This window comes from Fringilla coelebs (genome assembly GCF_963513975.1).
Source record: "Fringilla coelebs genome assembly, chromosome: 11".
NCBI lineage: Eukaryota > Metazoa > Chordata > Aves > Passeriformes > Fringillidae > Fringilla > Fringilla coelebs.
The window spans coordinates 6,666,441-6,682,340 of NC_140037.1; the positions used below are offsets into that span (position 1 = coordinate 6,666,441).

Consider the following 15,900-nt stretch of genomic DNA (forward strand, 5'->3'; position numbering starts at 1 on the left):
CACAAGGAGAAATGAACTCCAGCTGCTTTGTGGGTAAGTAACCAAATTAAATTGGGGGTATATTCCTTACACCTTTTTCCCCCATAGCTGAGAATTTCATAACCTACCTGTCCTCTGTGATTCCTTGGAGTTTCCACAGAAGCAAACTGAAGCCACCTTACAGCTGCTGTATTTTAACTGGAAACCTAACATTGTAAATTTAGAGGTATAAACCCTGAAAATCTTTTGTCAAACTCAGAAGGAATTGGCCACAGGGTTTACAGAAGTGTTTCTTTTGGGGGAAGGTGACTTGCAGCAGCCATCATGACCATACATTTCTCTATGCAAACCCCCCCAGAACGAGGGGCCTTTAGACAAAATCCACAATAAGGATGTAAATCCTTCAGACACAGAATTCACTTTGTTCTATAGTGACAAAGAAATCGGGCCAGGACTGCAGTGAGGAGAAAAACATGCTGGTGTTCCTGTGCTGACACAATTATATAGCAGAAAAACTTTAACAAACAGCTTGTGTGGTCTGTGGAGTGCGTTGTAATTAACCTCACAAGCAACCAGAACAAAGGGCTCCCAAATGGGATAATGAGGAAACCACACACAATTACACATGGTCCAGGAAAGATACAGGTAAACTACTTTGTACTGCATTTTCTCCAGGACAAAGTGACCTTTTGTGTGCTCTGGAAGGGCAGCAGATGTTCAGGGCTCAAAGATGTGACAGACTCACTACAGCTCTGGAATAAACTACTGCACATCACTTGTGTCACACTGACACACACACACATTTAGAATGTGTAAAGAATGAAGCAATTCAAGAAAAGTTCTTCCCACAAAGGAAGAGTGAGCACAGCTCCTAAGATGAGGGGTAACTCCTTAATTTGAAGTTATACAACTCAGCTTTGCAATGACAAAGAACACTAGCAAAGAACAGCTAGAAGACATCCATAAAATTTTTCACCCCTGCCAGTTATATTTATTTTCCATAGAGAGCTTGCTGTGTGTTTTCCCAATGAAATCCTTGTTTGTCCAAACAAACATTCTCACAAAACACTTCTGCTTTAACAAGCATCTCCTAAAACCTGGGCAAAGCTCAACAGGTTTTCTGCTTTTCTTCTGAGAGTCTGCTCTGGACATCAGGGCTTCTGGGCTGCCTTGTACAAATATAAAGTGGGAAACTTAAGAGAACACTTAAGAGATCCAAACACCAGTTACTTCCTCTAAGAGCAGTTCAATCATTTTCTGATGGGGGAAACATCTCTCTCTCTCCCAGCAGAAATAGCTCTTTTTTATACCAAATACAGAGCTATTTGCAAGAGTCAAGGTATCCTGGTCATCAATTTTGTTTTCTTAACACCCCAGAAAGCTGCTTGAAAAACATTAATAAGACTTCTTAAAGGCAAGGTACAGTGCTGCCACATGCAGGATTAGAGGCTGGATTCACATTCTCCATCATATCCACATAACTACAAATTAGAGAATAGGGAAGGGGGAGAAGAACAGGAAAAAAAACCTCAAACATTTAAAAATTGCCTTCAGATTATTATTAACATTACTAATAAAAGTATTTTAAAAGGAAGTGAGTTAGAATAATTTTCATTTCCACCTGGTAGATCCACATCACAAAACCTCAAGGCATCTGCATTTTGAGCAGAGTTTCCCCCAGAGTTTTAAAATGCAGTGCAAAGCATTGCTGTGTGTTTTGCCCAGGCACACAAAAAGGGGGGAAGCTCACTTGCACAGTCCAGCCATGTCATCACCTGCATTATCAGCAACATCCTGAACTGCAGCACAACCCAAGTATCTGCTGGAGACAGTACCCACAAGTACCTGAGAGATAAAAACCTCTTGAGAAAGCACTGTAGACCAGCTTCAGCTCACAGAAATGAGCACATTTCTCTCCCAAGCACTCTTCTTTTAACACCTACAGAGCTGAAATTTGTCTCTTCTCTCTTTTCATAACATGGCAATGGTGCTGAGTGCTAATATTAGCTTTATGTTTGGTTAAAATTGCTGTACTTAAAAGCAACCCAGCTGAGCTGTATGTCTCAATGGAATTCACAAAACTTCCTCCCAGTATTTTGCAATCAAATATTTCTCTTTTTTTTTTATTTAAAGTGAAAGGAAGCTAACATTTGCTCTTCTGAACTATTTCTACAAGGTTTGCACAGAATTGAATTATATCCCCTTTTAATCTGCAGAACACTTTTGCATTCCAAATTCTTTGAAAGAACAAATAAACACTAATGTGGTTGCAGGTAAGAATATAGAAGATCCTTTCACATAAGGAAATAAAACAAGAGCAATCCTCCACTCATAATCAAAGACTACATGAAAAATCACTTGAATGAAAGCAGAGTTGTTAAATACAAAAGGTTACACAGCTTGTCTCATATTATGGCACCAGAGGAGTCCCCAAAACAATTAATGCCTCTGTTATCTCACAGAGAAATATCAACAGACTGGAGCTTAAATCCCCTTTCCACAGCACAGCAAGACCTGTGAATAGGCACCACCACATTGATCAAGTTCAGGGCTGAAAATGGGTGCAGAGCCTTGAAGAAATCCTGTCTGACAGCACCACATAAGGAGAGAACAGCCTCTAACTCCCATTTCCTGTAATTTCTGAGTTCAACAATTAACCAGAAATGGAAAATCCTGGGCTAAACTAGTGAGATCAAGGGAAACAAAAATTCTATCTGTCATCATCATCTAGTTGTCATCCTTTCTAAACATGCACATGGGTATTCCCTGCAAACATACCCTGTTCCGAAATCCAACCTATCATTTCTCATGTATGTTCCTGTGAAAAACCCAGATACCTTAATAGCATAAAAGCCTTTAAATACTAGAAAAGAAAACGATTCCTTGCACAGATGAACAGCAACTGTGAGAGTACAGCAGCAAGTATGTGCTCTTACCTTGGCACTGGCCAGGAAGCCCAGGGAAAGGGCGACCCTGGCGCGCAGGTCGGGCCGGTCCTTGGGCCACACGTAGGACAGCATGGCCCGGATGATCTTCTTGGCATCGATCTCCTTCAGCTGGGGGGAAGGACAAACAGAGGCACTGCCTTACACAGAGACTTGGGAAGTAAAAGAACTGTAAATAAGAAGGTATTTTATACATTTGGATCACTTCTGTATTTTATTTAATAGGAAACAGACACTTGACAATGTCTGAGACTGGGACTGCCTATGCATATTTCAAGGTGGAAGTTTTTAGGTTTATATCCATGACATGCCATTAAAATGTTCCATGTTCTCCAGAGTGCCTGGCTGGCTGCAACCAAAACAGAGAAAGTCACAATTCCCCATCTTCAAATACTTCACAGAACAAACTAACTGTCCCTTCTTTTTTATCTCCTCAAGATTGCTGAACAAGATTCAAGGGCTTGTTACTTATTTTTTGGAAGATGCTTTAAAATAGCAGGAGAGAAATGTAAAAAAATTAACAAATTAACAAAATAACTAAGGCAAGAAGGAAGCCTGAAAGGTCCACAATAAACATAAATAGTTTGGAGAACATTCCCTAACACTGGATAATCAGGTTTCACAAGGCAGAAGATGTACATGGCTACGTGCTGGCTTAACTGATACTATCAATTTTAATTGAATTCTTAAAATAGGTTCTCCTCCAAATCTCAAATTTTGCTCTAAGTAAGAGCACAATCCATTTAACAAGACAGCTTGAAAAACATTACCTTTTCTGCTTGGGTTTATTTTAAGTTTTGCTTTGGGATTATTTTTCTGTTGTTGGGTTTGGTTGCTGTATTTTTTTACAGCAATGTAGGCTATTTTCCAGATGGATAGATTTTTATCACTGACACTTCTAATAATCCCACTGAACTCCCAAGCTAAATTATCTGCAGCCTAAACCACGTTTCCTAATTGAGAACAAGAGGATGTGCAGCAAGACAGAGCACAAGTACCAACAACTCATTTTTCTGTGCTGGCTACACAGGGGTTAACTTGAAAGACAAGAGGGTTATCTAAGAGAGAAAGGAGGGCAGCAAGGGCAGCTAATCTCCCCATTTCAGACAACATTTTGTAGTGGGGAGGAGGGAAGAAAACAAAAGTTATTGCACACCTTTCAAAGATGACTCTTGTGACAAAAGTCAGTAGGAAGGGGGAGTATTATAATAAATCTTACTGTTTGAGGATAAACCAAATTAGAAAAGAAATTCTCTGTTAAGGTCTGGGATGAATAAGCAAAAAAGGAGAGGTCTGTTAAAAGGTAAAATAGCTGAGGCAACCAGGGAAGCCAATCCTATGAAGGTAAGCTTTTAAAAGCACCAGGAAATTCATCTCAGGTTTTCTAGTCACAGCTTCAAGCAAAACCAAGGCATTTTGTCACCAAATGTCACTGCAAATGTATTGGAACATTACAGAGGATAAGCACATTTCAAAGTACTTTTAAAAAATAGGTATATGGAAGATTTGTCAGTGGAGAGAGGATGCAAAAGTGCCTCTGCTGTGTCCTACCCACTTAAAAGATGGAGATATCTGCTGCAGCATATACATGAATCTTTCCATTTAAGCCAAGGATATGCATAAAAAGCAGTTCAAACACGTGGAAAATATCTTTGATCACCACTTACAGGTTAAAAGGAAGTTAAAAAAAATTGGTACCACACTAACACAAAAGATACAAAAGTGCAATCAGAGCAGTTCTAATTATATGTTGCTATTGGCTAGGCAGACTTTCCACAGCAAACCTATTAAAAGGAACAAAATATATTGGCTGCAAACAAGGAATCTATTTCCTTTTTTCATGGCTCTGAACGGTGACAGAAGCAAATCCATTTAGAAAAAAGTCAGGAGGCAGCCACTCACTTGCCAAAGGCCTTGCAAAGGAACAAGAAGAAATATCAAAGGATGCAAAATGCACACATATTACATCAAAGTTTACCATGAAATAAATGTTACTGTTGTACAGAAACATGAGTTAAAAAATTGTTTAAATATGCAAGTGGCAACATTAAGAATTAAAATGAGCAATCTGTTCAATGGACTCAGGCCCTTTTTTGATTCTCTAAGGTACATAAAAAGGTTAAGAGATGAATTTATTTTACCTCCTTTTAAATGGTAGTAATGTTTTGCATTTTCTTTACAGGTCTATTTCTACAGAAATGCAAGGAATGGAAGGAAAAATATTTAAAATCTAATACAGCAAGGAGCAAAGAGGGAAAGCCTTTTCCTCTTCTTGAATGCACCATGGTTTTAAAACACTCTATGCAATACTGAAGGTTATTTGCAAAAGAATGACCACTGACCAACTTCCTGCCCCTTCTACCCATCCCACCCAGGTTCTGGAGCTTTTAAAATACCTAAAGAGGAGGAAAAAAAGGAGAAAGCCATAATTCTTCTTCACTATCTCCATGGTTATTGAGCACTGCAAGGCATTCACTGGGCTGACCCTGTCACTTGGTGGATAAAGCCTGTGCCAGGATGATGAGCTGTCAGAAGTGGGATACAAGAAAGTGGTAGTTTGACTTGAATTTAAGCTGTCACTGCTGATGAAAGAGAAAGACACAATTCTGGCTCCCTGTGTGCTCCCTCAGGGAGCTCTATCATCCCTTTTATTGTACCAGCACAAGTTTCTCCCCCTGCACAAGGTTATTCTCCCAACCAGCACCAAAAAAATCTCCCAAAGCTGGTAAAGATCAGTTCTGATCTCAGTACTCAGCACAGCAGCCATTGCTGTAAAAGTTATTTTGGAATTTTAAAAAGTGTAAATTTCTTTAGTAGTTACATGTGAGATGAAGGTAATGTGCCCTTCACTCTGTGCTCATCCTTAGGGTTCAGTTCTGTACCTGCAGAAGCTGCTGTAAAAGGGGCAATTTAAAATGTCACTCCTGAAGTCAGAATAAACAGCCTGGTTTGTCAGAAAAAATCTGGAACAGGGAAAGGTGTAAGAGAGCTGACAGATATCTCACCTGCAGTTCTCCTAAAAGTATAATCCTAGGGGGGAAAAATATAGTAAATGGGGTGCCAGTATTTTTACCCCCTGAATACAAGTGCAAGGACACATGAGATACAGGAACTGCACTTGGAGCAGCAGAGTATTTCCTTTCCTTTAGTTTTGCTGAGAAATTCCTGGCAAACCCAACGTTACCGTGTTTTTTCCCACTCCTCACACATGTCACCTCTTCCACAGCTGGTCCTCGCTGCTTTCTCCTGGACAGCTGGTATTTGTTTAGTTAGACAACAGCCTTAACTGACCATGTCCTGTATTAACCACGTTTCAGTTGCATTTATTGGAATAAAGAAGTTAAGGGATTGATTTATACAGGAATAGCTGCAAGTAGAGGCTGAAGGGAGAATGCCAATGGAGTTTTACACTGCCAGCAAATTAAAAAAATATCATCTGGCATCAAAATTTTTGGATAACATATTGCTAGTGAGTTTTAGTGTTAACATCCCACATCCCTTAAGGTTATTTGTGTTGTGGTAAACAGAACCTTCCATTTCCTTTCTGACCAGAGAAAACCCTGGAATTTAAATATGTGAAACAGAGGAGGAGACTCAGTTAGGTTTGAAGTCTGTTTTGCCCAGGAAATCTCTGAAAAGAGCTTACACCTGTTGCAAGGAGGGTCTTAAAATGAGTCTGAAGTTAACATTACATGCAGAGCCCTGGTACCTATGACTGGAGACAGCCAATAGTTTTGTTTCCCCCTGTGCCTCATGCAGAAAAGATCACAGATGTTTACTAGAACAAGCTGGCAACACCTCAGGTTATGAAATTCTCTCTCACTATAAAACATGCACCTCTCCTGACTTCTGCCTGTAGCACAAACAGGTCAGGATTCAATGAAGGGACAACTCTAAGATGAAAACTTGAAAGAAAATCCTAAATTGAACTCTTCAATGTCTTTACAACTGAGGCTGTAGGAGAGACATCTTCAGAACAGTTAAACCAGCAGAACAGCCCTGAAAGACCTGGATTCTGAAACTGAAAATTGTTTGTCGTCAATGTGGTCTTCATCAATTTTAGGGAAGATTCCACCCAGGTTTGAACAAGTTATAACCATTCACACAGAATGATTCTGCAAATACAAATAGCACCAGAAATAAGTGTGCCCAGGAAATGAGAAGATGGAAGTTCTGTACACTCAAGAGCTTTGATTTGGCAATTTTAATCATACAGTTGACACTGTCCTGTTTTAACCAAAAGTTTGCCTCATTTTCTGATTGTAATCATTTGGTCTAATAAAAGATCCTGCTTCTCCTCATATACCATCATCATTACTTTAATGTGCTTCCTGAATAGAAATACAGTCAAAACATACCAGATGCATTCCCATTAATTCCAAGTAAAAATACACACAATTTAATTGCTTCTCTCCCCTCCCATTTCAAGTGTGATTTTACCAACTGATGCAATAACCCACAAGCTGATTTCCACTATCCTGTCTGCCAAGTCACAGGCAAGTATCAGTCACAAACAAGATCAACAGATTAGTGAATGACAAGAAAACACTTTCCATCAAAAGAATCTAATCCAGTGCAATTTCAAGGGAGTGTGTAACAGTAAAATGGTGTTTTTAAAAAATAAACAAAGCCCTTCAACACCAGTATCACAAACATTTGGTGATTTAAGAGCTAGCAAGTCTACATTGACACTTTAACAGTATCTACTACAATATTTATATATCTACCAAGAGAATTTTGGACAAATTGTTGTTTGAGGTCTTCAGTTTTTAGGTTTAGGTTTTTTGGGGAAGCTGATAGCACTTTTTATTTTAAAAGCAATAATAATTGAGCAAGTTTTACCCCTTCCTTTGGGTCTGTGTGAAGCCCTCCACCAGCGTGGCCATGCCAACACATCCTCTTCTCCATCAGTTGCCACCTCGGCAAGATCTGTTTGAAAATGAAAAGTCAATTTGCAAGAACCTCAGGAAACAGGCACATAAAAGCCAGCAGAAAGAAGAACTACTGGCTTGTTTTACCTCCCTCGTTGTCAAACAGTTTAAACTTGTTTTAATAAAAGATCTCACCTCCCCTAAAAACCTTGCCCTGCTTAAGAAAACAATAATAAAAAAGGGATATAATAATCCTAGCAGCAAAGAGCATGTTCCAAGCAGCCAAGAGGGAAAGATAACAGATCCTTAAATATTGAAAATGAACTGAACACTGAAAAACCTTGAGGTTTTGGAGGATAACCATACTCAGGCACATTAATATGTAAAGTGGAACACATTTAAGCAATAATACTCTCTCCATGTATGTAAGAGTAACTTTACTTGAGGGCAAAAGAAAGAGATAAATCTGCTTCACACTTGTCTTTCCTCCCAGGATGGGAATGGGAACATTATCCCGTTCCAGAGGTCCTGCCCCTGCCTACAGGGCCAGTTTGGGAAAGAACCTGCTTGTTAAAAACAAACACTCACTTCTCTTAGCATGTAGCCAAGATACCCTGGAGAAAATTTCTGAATTTATTTATGCATGTAGATGTACTAAAAAATAACAACTCACTACCACCAGGCATTTTTCCAAGTTCAAAGTGCCTGCCACAAACAATGGACCTGTTAAAGCTTTTCAAAAAAGAATCTGCTTTTTGTTTAAAAGATTTGCTACATGTTGGCAATTTCTAGGTTCAAGTTATGTAAAAGCTCATTAGCAATCTTATTTTATGTATGTTGGTTGATAGCAGACCCCAGGGTTTCCCAAATCAAAATGTCACTTTTCACATTTTAAAGTAAAGCATCAAAAAACCCCCAATCTAAGTAGATTTCATGCTTTGAAGTCACAATGACCCTCAAAAGATTTTAGCTACTTAAGTCAGTTATGAATGGTTATTATTTTGTAATTAAAAGCAAAAAAAAAAAAAAAAAGGCAAGACAAACACACTTCTCAGCTTCATTCAAACAAGTGTGTAACTCAGATATGTGTCAATTCTTGCACAAACAGGAAAAAGTGCATCTTCTCTGCGTTTGCACTGATTTTAAGGCAAGCAGACCCCATAGGAGTAAGAGCCTGACATCCTGGCACTCAGTGATGAGAATATTCTACAATCTAAGCAGAATTTTGAAGGAATAAAGCCCTACATTTGAAGGAAAACTCACCATTTCCTGCTTGGGTATTTTCTGTGCTTAATAAATGAATCTAAATATCACCACACAAAACCCACACTTTTAAGACCTCTTTTTTGAAGTTATTGGGTTACAATTAGCTTGCAGAGATTCAAAAAGATTTCTAGGGGCAGAAACATAAGTTTCCATTTAACTTCAGAACTTTAAATTATGAAATAAAAAAAAAATAAAAGTAACAGCAGTCTAAACTGAAAGATGCCCCAAAGACTTAAGTTTCTCATGACCTGCAAGTTGGAAGAACAAAAATTTATACCCACCTCTGAATGCTCCAATAATGGTCTTGAATAATTCCCTCCCAGACTGTGCCATGATCCTTGCCTGCAGATTGGTGGAATCTACAGAATAAAACAGGAGGAAAAAAGAAAAAAAAAGAGAAATGAAAACACAGTCATGCAGAACATGCACTTCACATTCAGAGAATATTCATCTAGTTTATGTAAACAAGCATAACATGAAAAGAAGGCAGATGGCTTTGTTTTTTAACAACTGACCAAAGAAAAAGAAAATTGGTGGGGAGCAGCTGTAAAATAAATTACATTCACACATCAGAAATGCTCAGTGACAATGAACTGAATTTTCCTTCCCTGAATCCCCACTCTCATCAGACTTTGTTTCTTCTGTACAACAAAAGCCCAGCTTTCCCTTTCCTCTCATTTTAATTTTCTCCCAGGTTGTCTTCTGAATTCTTTCAAATAGTCTTTTGTCCTGTTTTTCATTAAGAAATGTTATTTTTATGCTTATAGGTTCTGCCATTCCCCATAGCTCAGCTTATGCCATGCTTGTCTCCAGAAGGCAAATCCAAGCTACAGCTTTTGCCTGGCAAGCACTGGGACTATGAGAAAGTGGAGCAGGGCTGGCAGAAAGTTCTAGGTTATCAGGACATAATAGATGCAATATTCACAGATCCTGCAATGCACCTTAACCTGCAATACACAGCTGGCACCAACTGTACCGTGCTCTACACGTTGCTTTGCAAAGCAATCCATATTTTTATGTTTTAAAGGGCCAAAAGGGTTTAAAAGGAGCATTTGTTTTCCTCAGAGGGACTGGCTGGCAGTGCTTCCCCATGGCAAAACACAGACACCTCTCCTGGTCAGCACTGAGGGTGCCACATCAACCCTGACACTCAGCATTCCATATTTCACTGCTCTGTTGCGGAATGAACCGTACCCCTCACTCCATATAACAATCACACCAAGAGAAAAGAGCCAAAGAGCTGCTCACCAGCTCAAAAACAGTAAAAAAAAAGAAAAAAATGAACTTGATAGTTAAAAAAGGTAATTTAAACCTTGCCAAACAGCAGCACCATCATTTATTTTAAACTTTGCCTTAAACATCCTTTTCTTCCTAAGACACATATCTCAAATAATAATTTCATGAGTGATTTCAAAGAAAATTAAAACTATTTCTCCACAAATTATCACATGGACCTGCTATTCCAAATATTTCTATTACATGACATTATACACAAAGAAAGAGTGAATATCATAATTATACATTTTGCATTTAGTAGAGCTAACTGGCCTGAGTGAACCATCCTGATACCTCCAAGACCTGAGTTAAACAAAGCAATTGCATTTCTAAAGCATTTCCTCGTAGATGCACTCCCAACTCAACAGCTTTGTGTCAGCACAGAGGATTCCATCCAAAGCAAGACATTTTTCACAGGAATGTTGACAGTGCCATAAACAGAAAATATAATGAAAAAAATATGCTTCAGTAGTATTGGAAAGTAGCTAATTACTGTTTTCTGGAGTGTATACACAGGACATCATGAAATGTTTTAGTAAAAAATCCATCTCTTTTGACCTCAAAGTTTTCAAAATTCACTTCTGACTGAAATATGAAGCAAACAACATCACAGAAACAACTTCTACTGAAACAGCAGCAGATTTGGTCTTAATTACTGCATTAGATAAATAACCTGGTTTCTTATGAAGAAGCTATGAACTGTCATGGGTTTAAGACAGCAAAAACATTAAAGGTCTTGCACAAGATACACTGAAAAACCTGTTCTTATTTTCAGTCTTGAGCCTGCAAGACTGAAGGTTTCAATCCTCTCTCAAGCTCCTGTTAAAAACAAATCTGAGCAGAGAAACAATGAGTTAAACAAGGTGAACAATTTCCTTCACTGGTAATTCCTCTGACCATCACAGTACAGGCAGCAAAACTGCCCAAATGAGAGGGGCTGCAGCTTTCCTTGCCACTCTCCACACTTCCTGCAGGAAGACTGAGGACTCCACTTTCCCTCACCAGGGCTCCCAAGAGCTTTAAGACTACAAAGAAAAGCCATCCTTTAATCTAATCCCAACACATAAAAGAAGCAGGTTATTGCTTTAAAGAACCAGGAGCAAGTCCTGCCTATTTCAGAATTTTAGAAATAATGCAGGGAACTCGAATTCTGGCATTTCCTAACTCCTGAATGCCTGACTCTGCACCATTATGTTCTTTTAATGTATTTTTGGATATGATTCTATAAACTCTAAAGGATGAAACAGATGTCTAGTACTGATTGCACATAAAAGTCATGTTGTTAAAGTGTCATGACTGTGGGTAGTAGTTTAAATACTACAAATGCAAACAAACAACAGGGATTAAACACATTTGTGCAAGGTCAAACCCACACTTAGAAGCTTCTCTCTGGAATATGATACGTTGTGTTCCAGACATGCTGCACTCATCTCATGGGGATTTTTTTAAAACTGCAACAGAAAAGACAACTGAAGGTGGGATTCAAGCTCCTCTGCAGCATTTAAGTCCCACAGTTAATCCTGCTGAGTTTACAAGGCAAGAAAAGAAATAATGCATAGGAAAGGTGGAGGAAAATGAGAGAAAAGGTGAAAATATTCTGGTATAAAGATAGGCTAAACTGTCACCAGAATTAACAATACAAACTTAATTGGAGCTTCATTTAGCAGTGGTCAATGTGCACTTGCTCTGGGCACTTGGATGGATGTGTACAGAGCAAAGGAAGGGACCTTAAAGCCCATCCAGTGTCACCCTCTGCCATGGGCAGGGACACCTTCCAGGACACCAGGCTGCTCCAAGCCCATCGAACCTGGCCTTGAACACTCCAGGGATGGAGCATCCATCGTCACAGCAATTCTAGATGTCCATTTTTATAGGCAGACCATATGGAATTGCTGCTCTGCTCAGCAGCAACACCTCTCTAAAGGGATTTCAAAATTCAGGGAATTTCAAATAGCCCCTTACAAAGCCAGTGAGGATTGGTGACTGCCAGGGACTGTCCAACTGCACCTTCAGAGTTCAGAGAAGAGAATTTAGCAAAGTACACAAACACATGAAATGTCTGGACAATAAACATCAGTGCCATTTTGTAGAACAGACCAAGCTCCAGGTGAAAATAAATAAACAAACAAACAAGGTAAAATATAAATAAATATAACAAAAATACCTGAAACTTCTCTTGCAACCCCTGCCAGAGCAAGGGATATTATTTAGGCAGAAGAACAAGCTCTTTATCACTAGCAGCTGGAAGGGCAAGATAATGGAAGGAAAAAGCCTCTATTTTGTACTGTTACAGTTACAATAATTTACACAGCCCTGCTTTCCACAACTGCCAAAGTTCTCCCTGAAAGAAACTTCTCAATGTATTTCTCTGCTTATAAAGATTCCTAGCAAAATAATTATCCTTAGTTAAAGGCCGGCTGTTTGACCCTTCCAGTTAAAAGCTATTTTGTTTCCATTTAGCTAATTTAACTAATTTTTAGATTCATTTAATTTCCATATTTACACTAAACAGAATCTGTCATCACTTTTATTTTGAATATAGGCAAACTTCTACAAAAACCCAAACAAACAACAAAAAAACCCCACAAGTTTCCTAGAAAAAAAACCCCAACAGCAATTATTCAGTTACTCATAAATTTTATCAAGCCAACGTGCCAGTTCTCTACTCAGCAGAGATCCTAAATTCCAAACACAAGTTTTGACATGATGAAGCCCTGCCTGCTCCAACCACAGGAGGGTGAACTGAAGGAGCTGTGGTTATGGAAATTCAAGCTGATCTCAATATTAAAAAATGAGGCCTGATCCCAGCTCCTGAAACCTGTTTTTCCCCTCCATAAATTTAGATTTTTTTCCGCCCCAGCATACAAATGTTATGTGGCTTAGTACTCAGAAAAGCAAGAGACTAATCAAAACTACTGAAAAATTTAAGTGTGAGGGGGAAAAAAATATTTGAATCAGTATTGAAATAACATCCAAACAACTCTACTGTATTTGACTCTCATGGCATTAAGTGCCATAGAAAATACATATACTGCATACAATACAATTAATTGTAAGCTTAAAAAAAACCTACAGTGGACATGGACTATGAAGTCAGGAGACCAAGTAGCACATGAATGCAAAGCAGAGTAGAAAGATGAGAGCCAAGTGTTTGAAATTAACTTTTTGAAAATGAATGGTTACAACTTTGCTCTTGCAGTCATTTTACCAGAGCTTCTTCCTGTCTTTAATCTCATTTTTCCTAAGGAGTTAAGCTATGGCTGTGCTGTTCACCAGCTTGAGCTGTAACAGGCACAACTATTGACTGACCCAGCTCTGGTGCCACAAACCTCTGCTATTTGTGTACTTACACCAATTAAAGCAGAACTGTGGCTGTGGAGTTCTCTCCCAGCTGGGGTTTTACTCCAGCACTGAGGAGCTCTGGTGTAACTGTGCCACAGCAGGTGTGTCTCTCTGTGAAGTCCTTCCTGTCAGGAAAACATCTCTTCCTCTGTCAGAAAATTTGTCTAAATGTTTGAAAAACTATGTCCCAAAATTCTGAAAGGCATTATAACCAAAAAGTCCAGAATACTTCAGTTTGAGCCTACTGTTAAGAGTTTTTGTTTAATAAAATAAATGCTTGTGCATTTAATGAAATCTAATTTTCAGCCAGAGCTTGATGCAAAAGTGAAAATTCATTACCAGACCATTAAAAAATGCATTCATTGGCCACTTTCTAACACAAAAATGACTAGAATTTAAAAAGCCAAAGAGATGAACACACACATATATATCCCATAGATGTAGTATTAACTTTCTTGTTCAGCAAATCCACATTTAGTGACATGCGGCAATTAAAACTGATCAGCAGGGACTGGCATTTAATAAAGTCATTCAAAAATAAAGTCATTCAAAAGGAAAAAAGGAATATAATTAATACTTCTATTCATCACCATGATAACATTGCTGTTTGTTCCCTCACAGCTGAAATACGTCTCCAGGAGCACCAGACAATACTGAGTATTCAGGTGTATTTTAATGTATGCGAATACTCGGGGAAAATATTTGATCTGAATCGACTTTAGCTCTCAGCCTCTTGCACAAGTTTCAAAATTAAAACCTCCAAAATTTACTCTTTCAGGCCTACTCATCTCATCTAGTACCATAAAGTTGACTGTAGTCCTTGACAGAATTCTGCTTGTCAGGAAAAACTAACCAAGGCGGGTGACAAAGAAAAGTTATTCATAAACAGCAGCAATCTGAGAGGATAAAAAAGTTTATTATCAAACAGAATTCCAAGCTGAGTTTATGAAAGTTCATTCCCTCAGTCTTTGGGTTACACTTCCTTAAGCCACGTTGAAAAATGCACGTGAATTACTGAAAGCTGGACTTAGTTTGAGATAAAGTACTCACTCCTTTACTTGTAATAAAAAATAATTCGCCAGGGCATTTTACAGCGTTCCCTGGCTGACAGAACGCATTCCAACTCCAAGTGCCTTTCCGCACGTAGCGGCGGCATCAGCCGTCAGCACACGTCAGTCACTACACACGCATCCAGCATCCGCTCCAGGACACGGAGGGTTTTAATGCCTGTCCCCAAAGAGAGCCCACGACACCCGCGGCCGCTCCGCACGCGTGTCCCCGCGGGTCCCGGCTCCGGGAGCCCCGGCCCCGCGCGGCGGGCACCGATACCGGCCCGGCGGGCGCCGCTACCGGCCCGGCAAGGACGAACCGGGCGGTGCTCGCAGAGCCGGCGGAACAGCGGTGCGGACACCGGGGCTCCCTCAGCCCCTCACCGCCCGCCCCTCATCCCTCTCAGCCCCCGGCGCCCCCTCAGCCCCTCACCACCCGCCCCGGCGCCCCCACACACCTGTACTCTTCCCGGGGGGGCTCGGGCGCCTCGCCGTCCGCTTCCTACTGCTCCCCCAGCGAAGCAAGCGACGGCGGCGGCGGGCGGCGGGCGCAGCAGGGCCAGGGCGAGCAGCAGCCGCCGCTTGCGGGAGGCTGCGGCCGCCAGGCCCCGCGGTGCCCCCAGCACCGCCATCTTGCGAGGGCCGGGACGCAGGGGATTGTGGGACGGCGGCGGACCCGCGGGAGGGGCGGGAGGGGCGGGGCGGGGAGGGGCGGGTCTGGCCGCTCTGAGGGGAAGGTGGCTTGCCGTGCTATGGCGGGGGCTGTGTTCGGCTGCCCTCAGAGCAACCATGGCGGGACCCCGAGAGGGGATGCCCGGGGCCTCCCCCTGGCATTCTTTGAGCGTGGCTGTCCCATGGTGGCCCAAGATGGGCACCTTTGAGCACCACCATAGCACTCTGACAGGGGCTGCCCTCAGCTCCACCATGGCACCCTGAGAAGGGCAGCCCTCAGCCCTGCCATGGCACCCCGAGAGGAGCTGCCCTCATTCCCCATGGTACCACGAAAGGATGTATCCCGAACCACGGTGCCCTGAGCAGGCAGCCCGGAGTACCACCATGGCACCCAGAGCCGGGCAGCCCTCAGCCCCACCATGGAACCCAGAGCAGGGCAGCCCTCAGCCCCACCATGGCACCCAAAGAGGGACTGCCCTCAGCCCCACCATGACGCCCAGA

General features: G+C 40.9%; 1 protein-coding gene across 1 annotated transcript in view; it reads right to left on the bottom strand.

The window, feature by feature from the left end:
• The window catches only part of ABCB7 (ATP binding cassette subfamily B member 7), a 35,108-nt gene extending 19,739 nt beyond the window's left edge, over positions 1-15,369 (bottom strand). Inside the window, exons 1-4 of the mRNA XM_084213332.1 lie at positions 15,186-15,369; positions 9,343-9,420; positions 7,767-7,853; positions 2,916-3,035 (exon numbers count right to left, since the gene is read on the bottom strand). Coding sequence (XP_084069458.1) covers positions 2,916-3,035; positions 7,767-7,853; positions 9,343-9,420; positions 15,186-15,359 — 459 coding nt within the window. The 5' untranslated portion in view covers positions 15,360-15,369. The remainder of the gene's footprint in view (positions 1-2,915; positions 3,036-7,766; positions 7,854-9,342; positions 9,421-15,185) is intronic.
• Between the last annotated feature and the right edge of the window lie 531 nt (positions 15,370-15,900).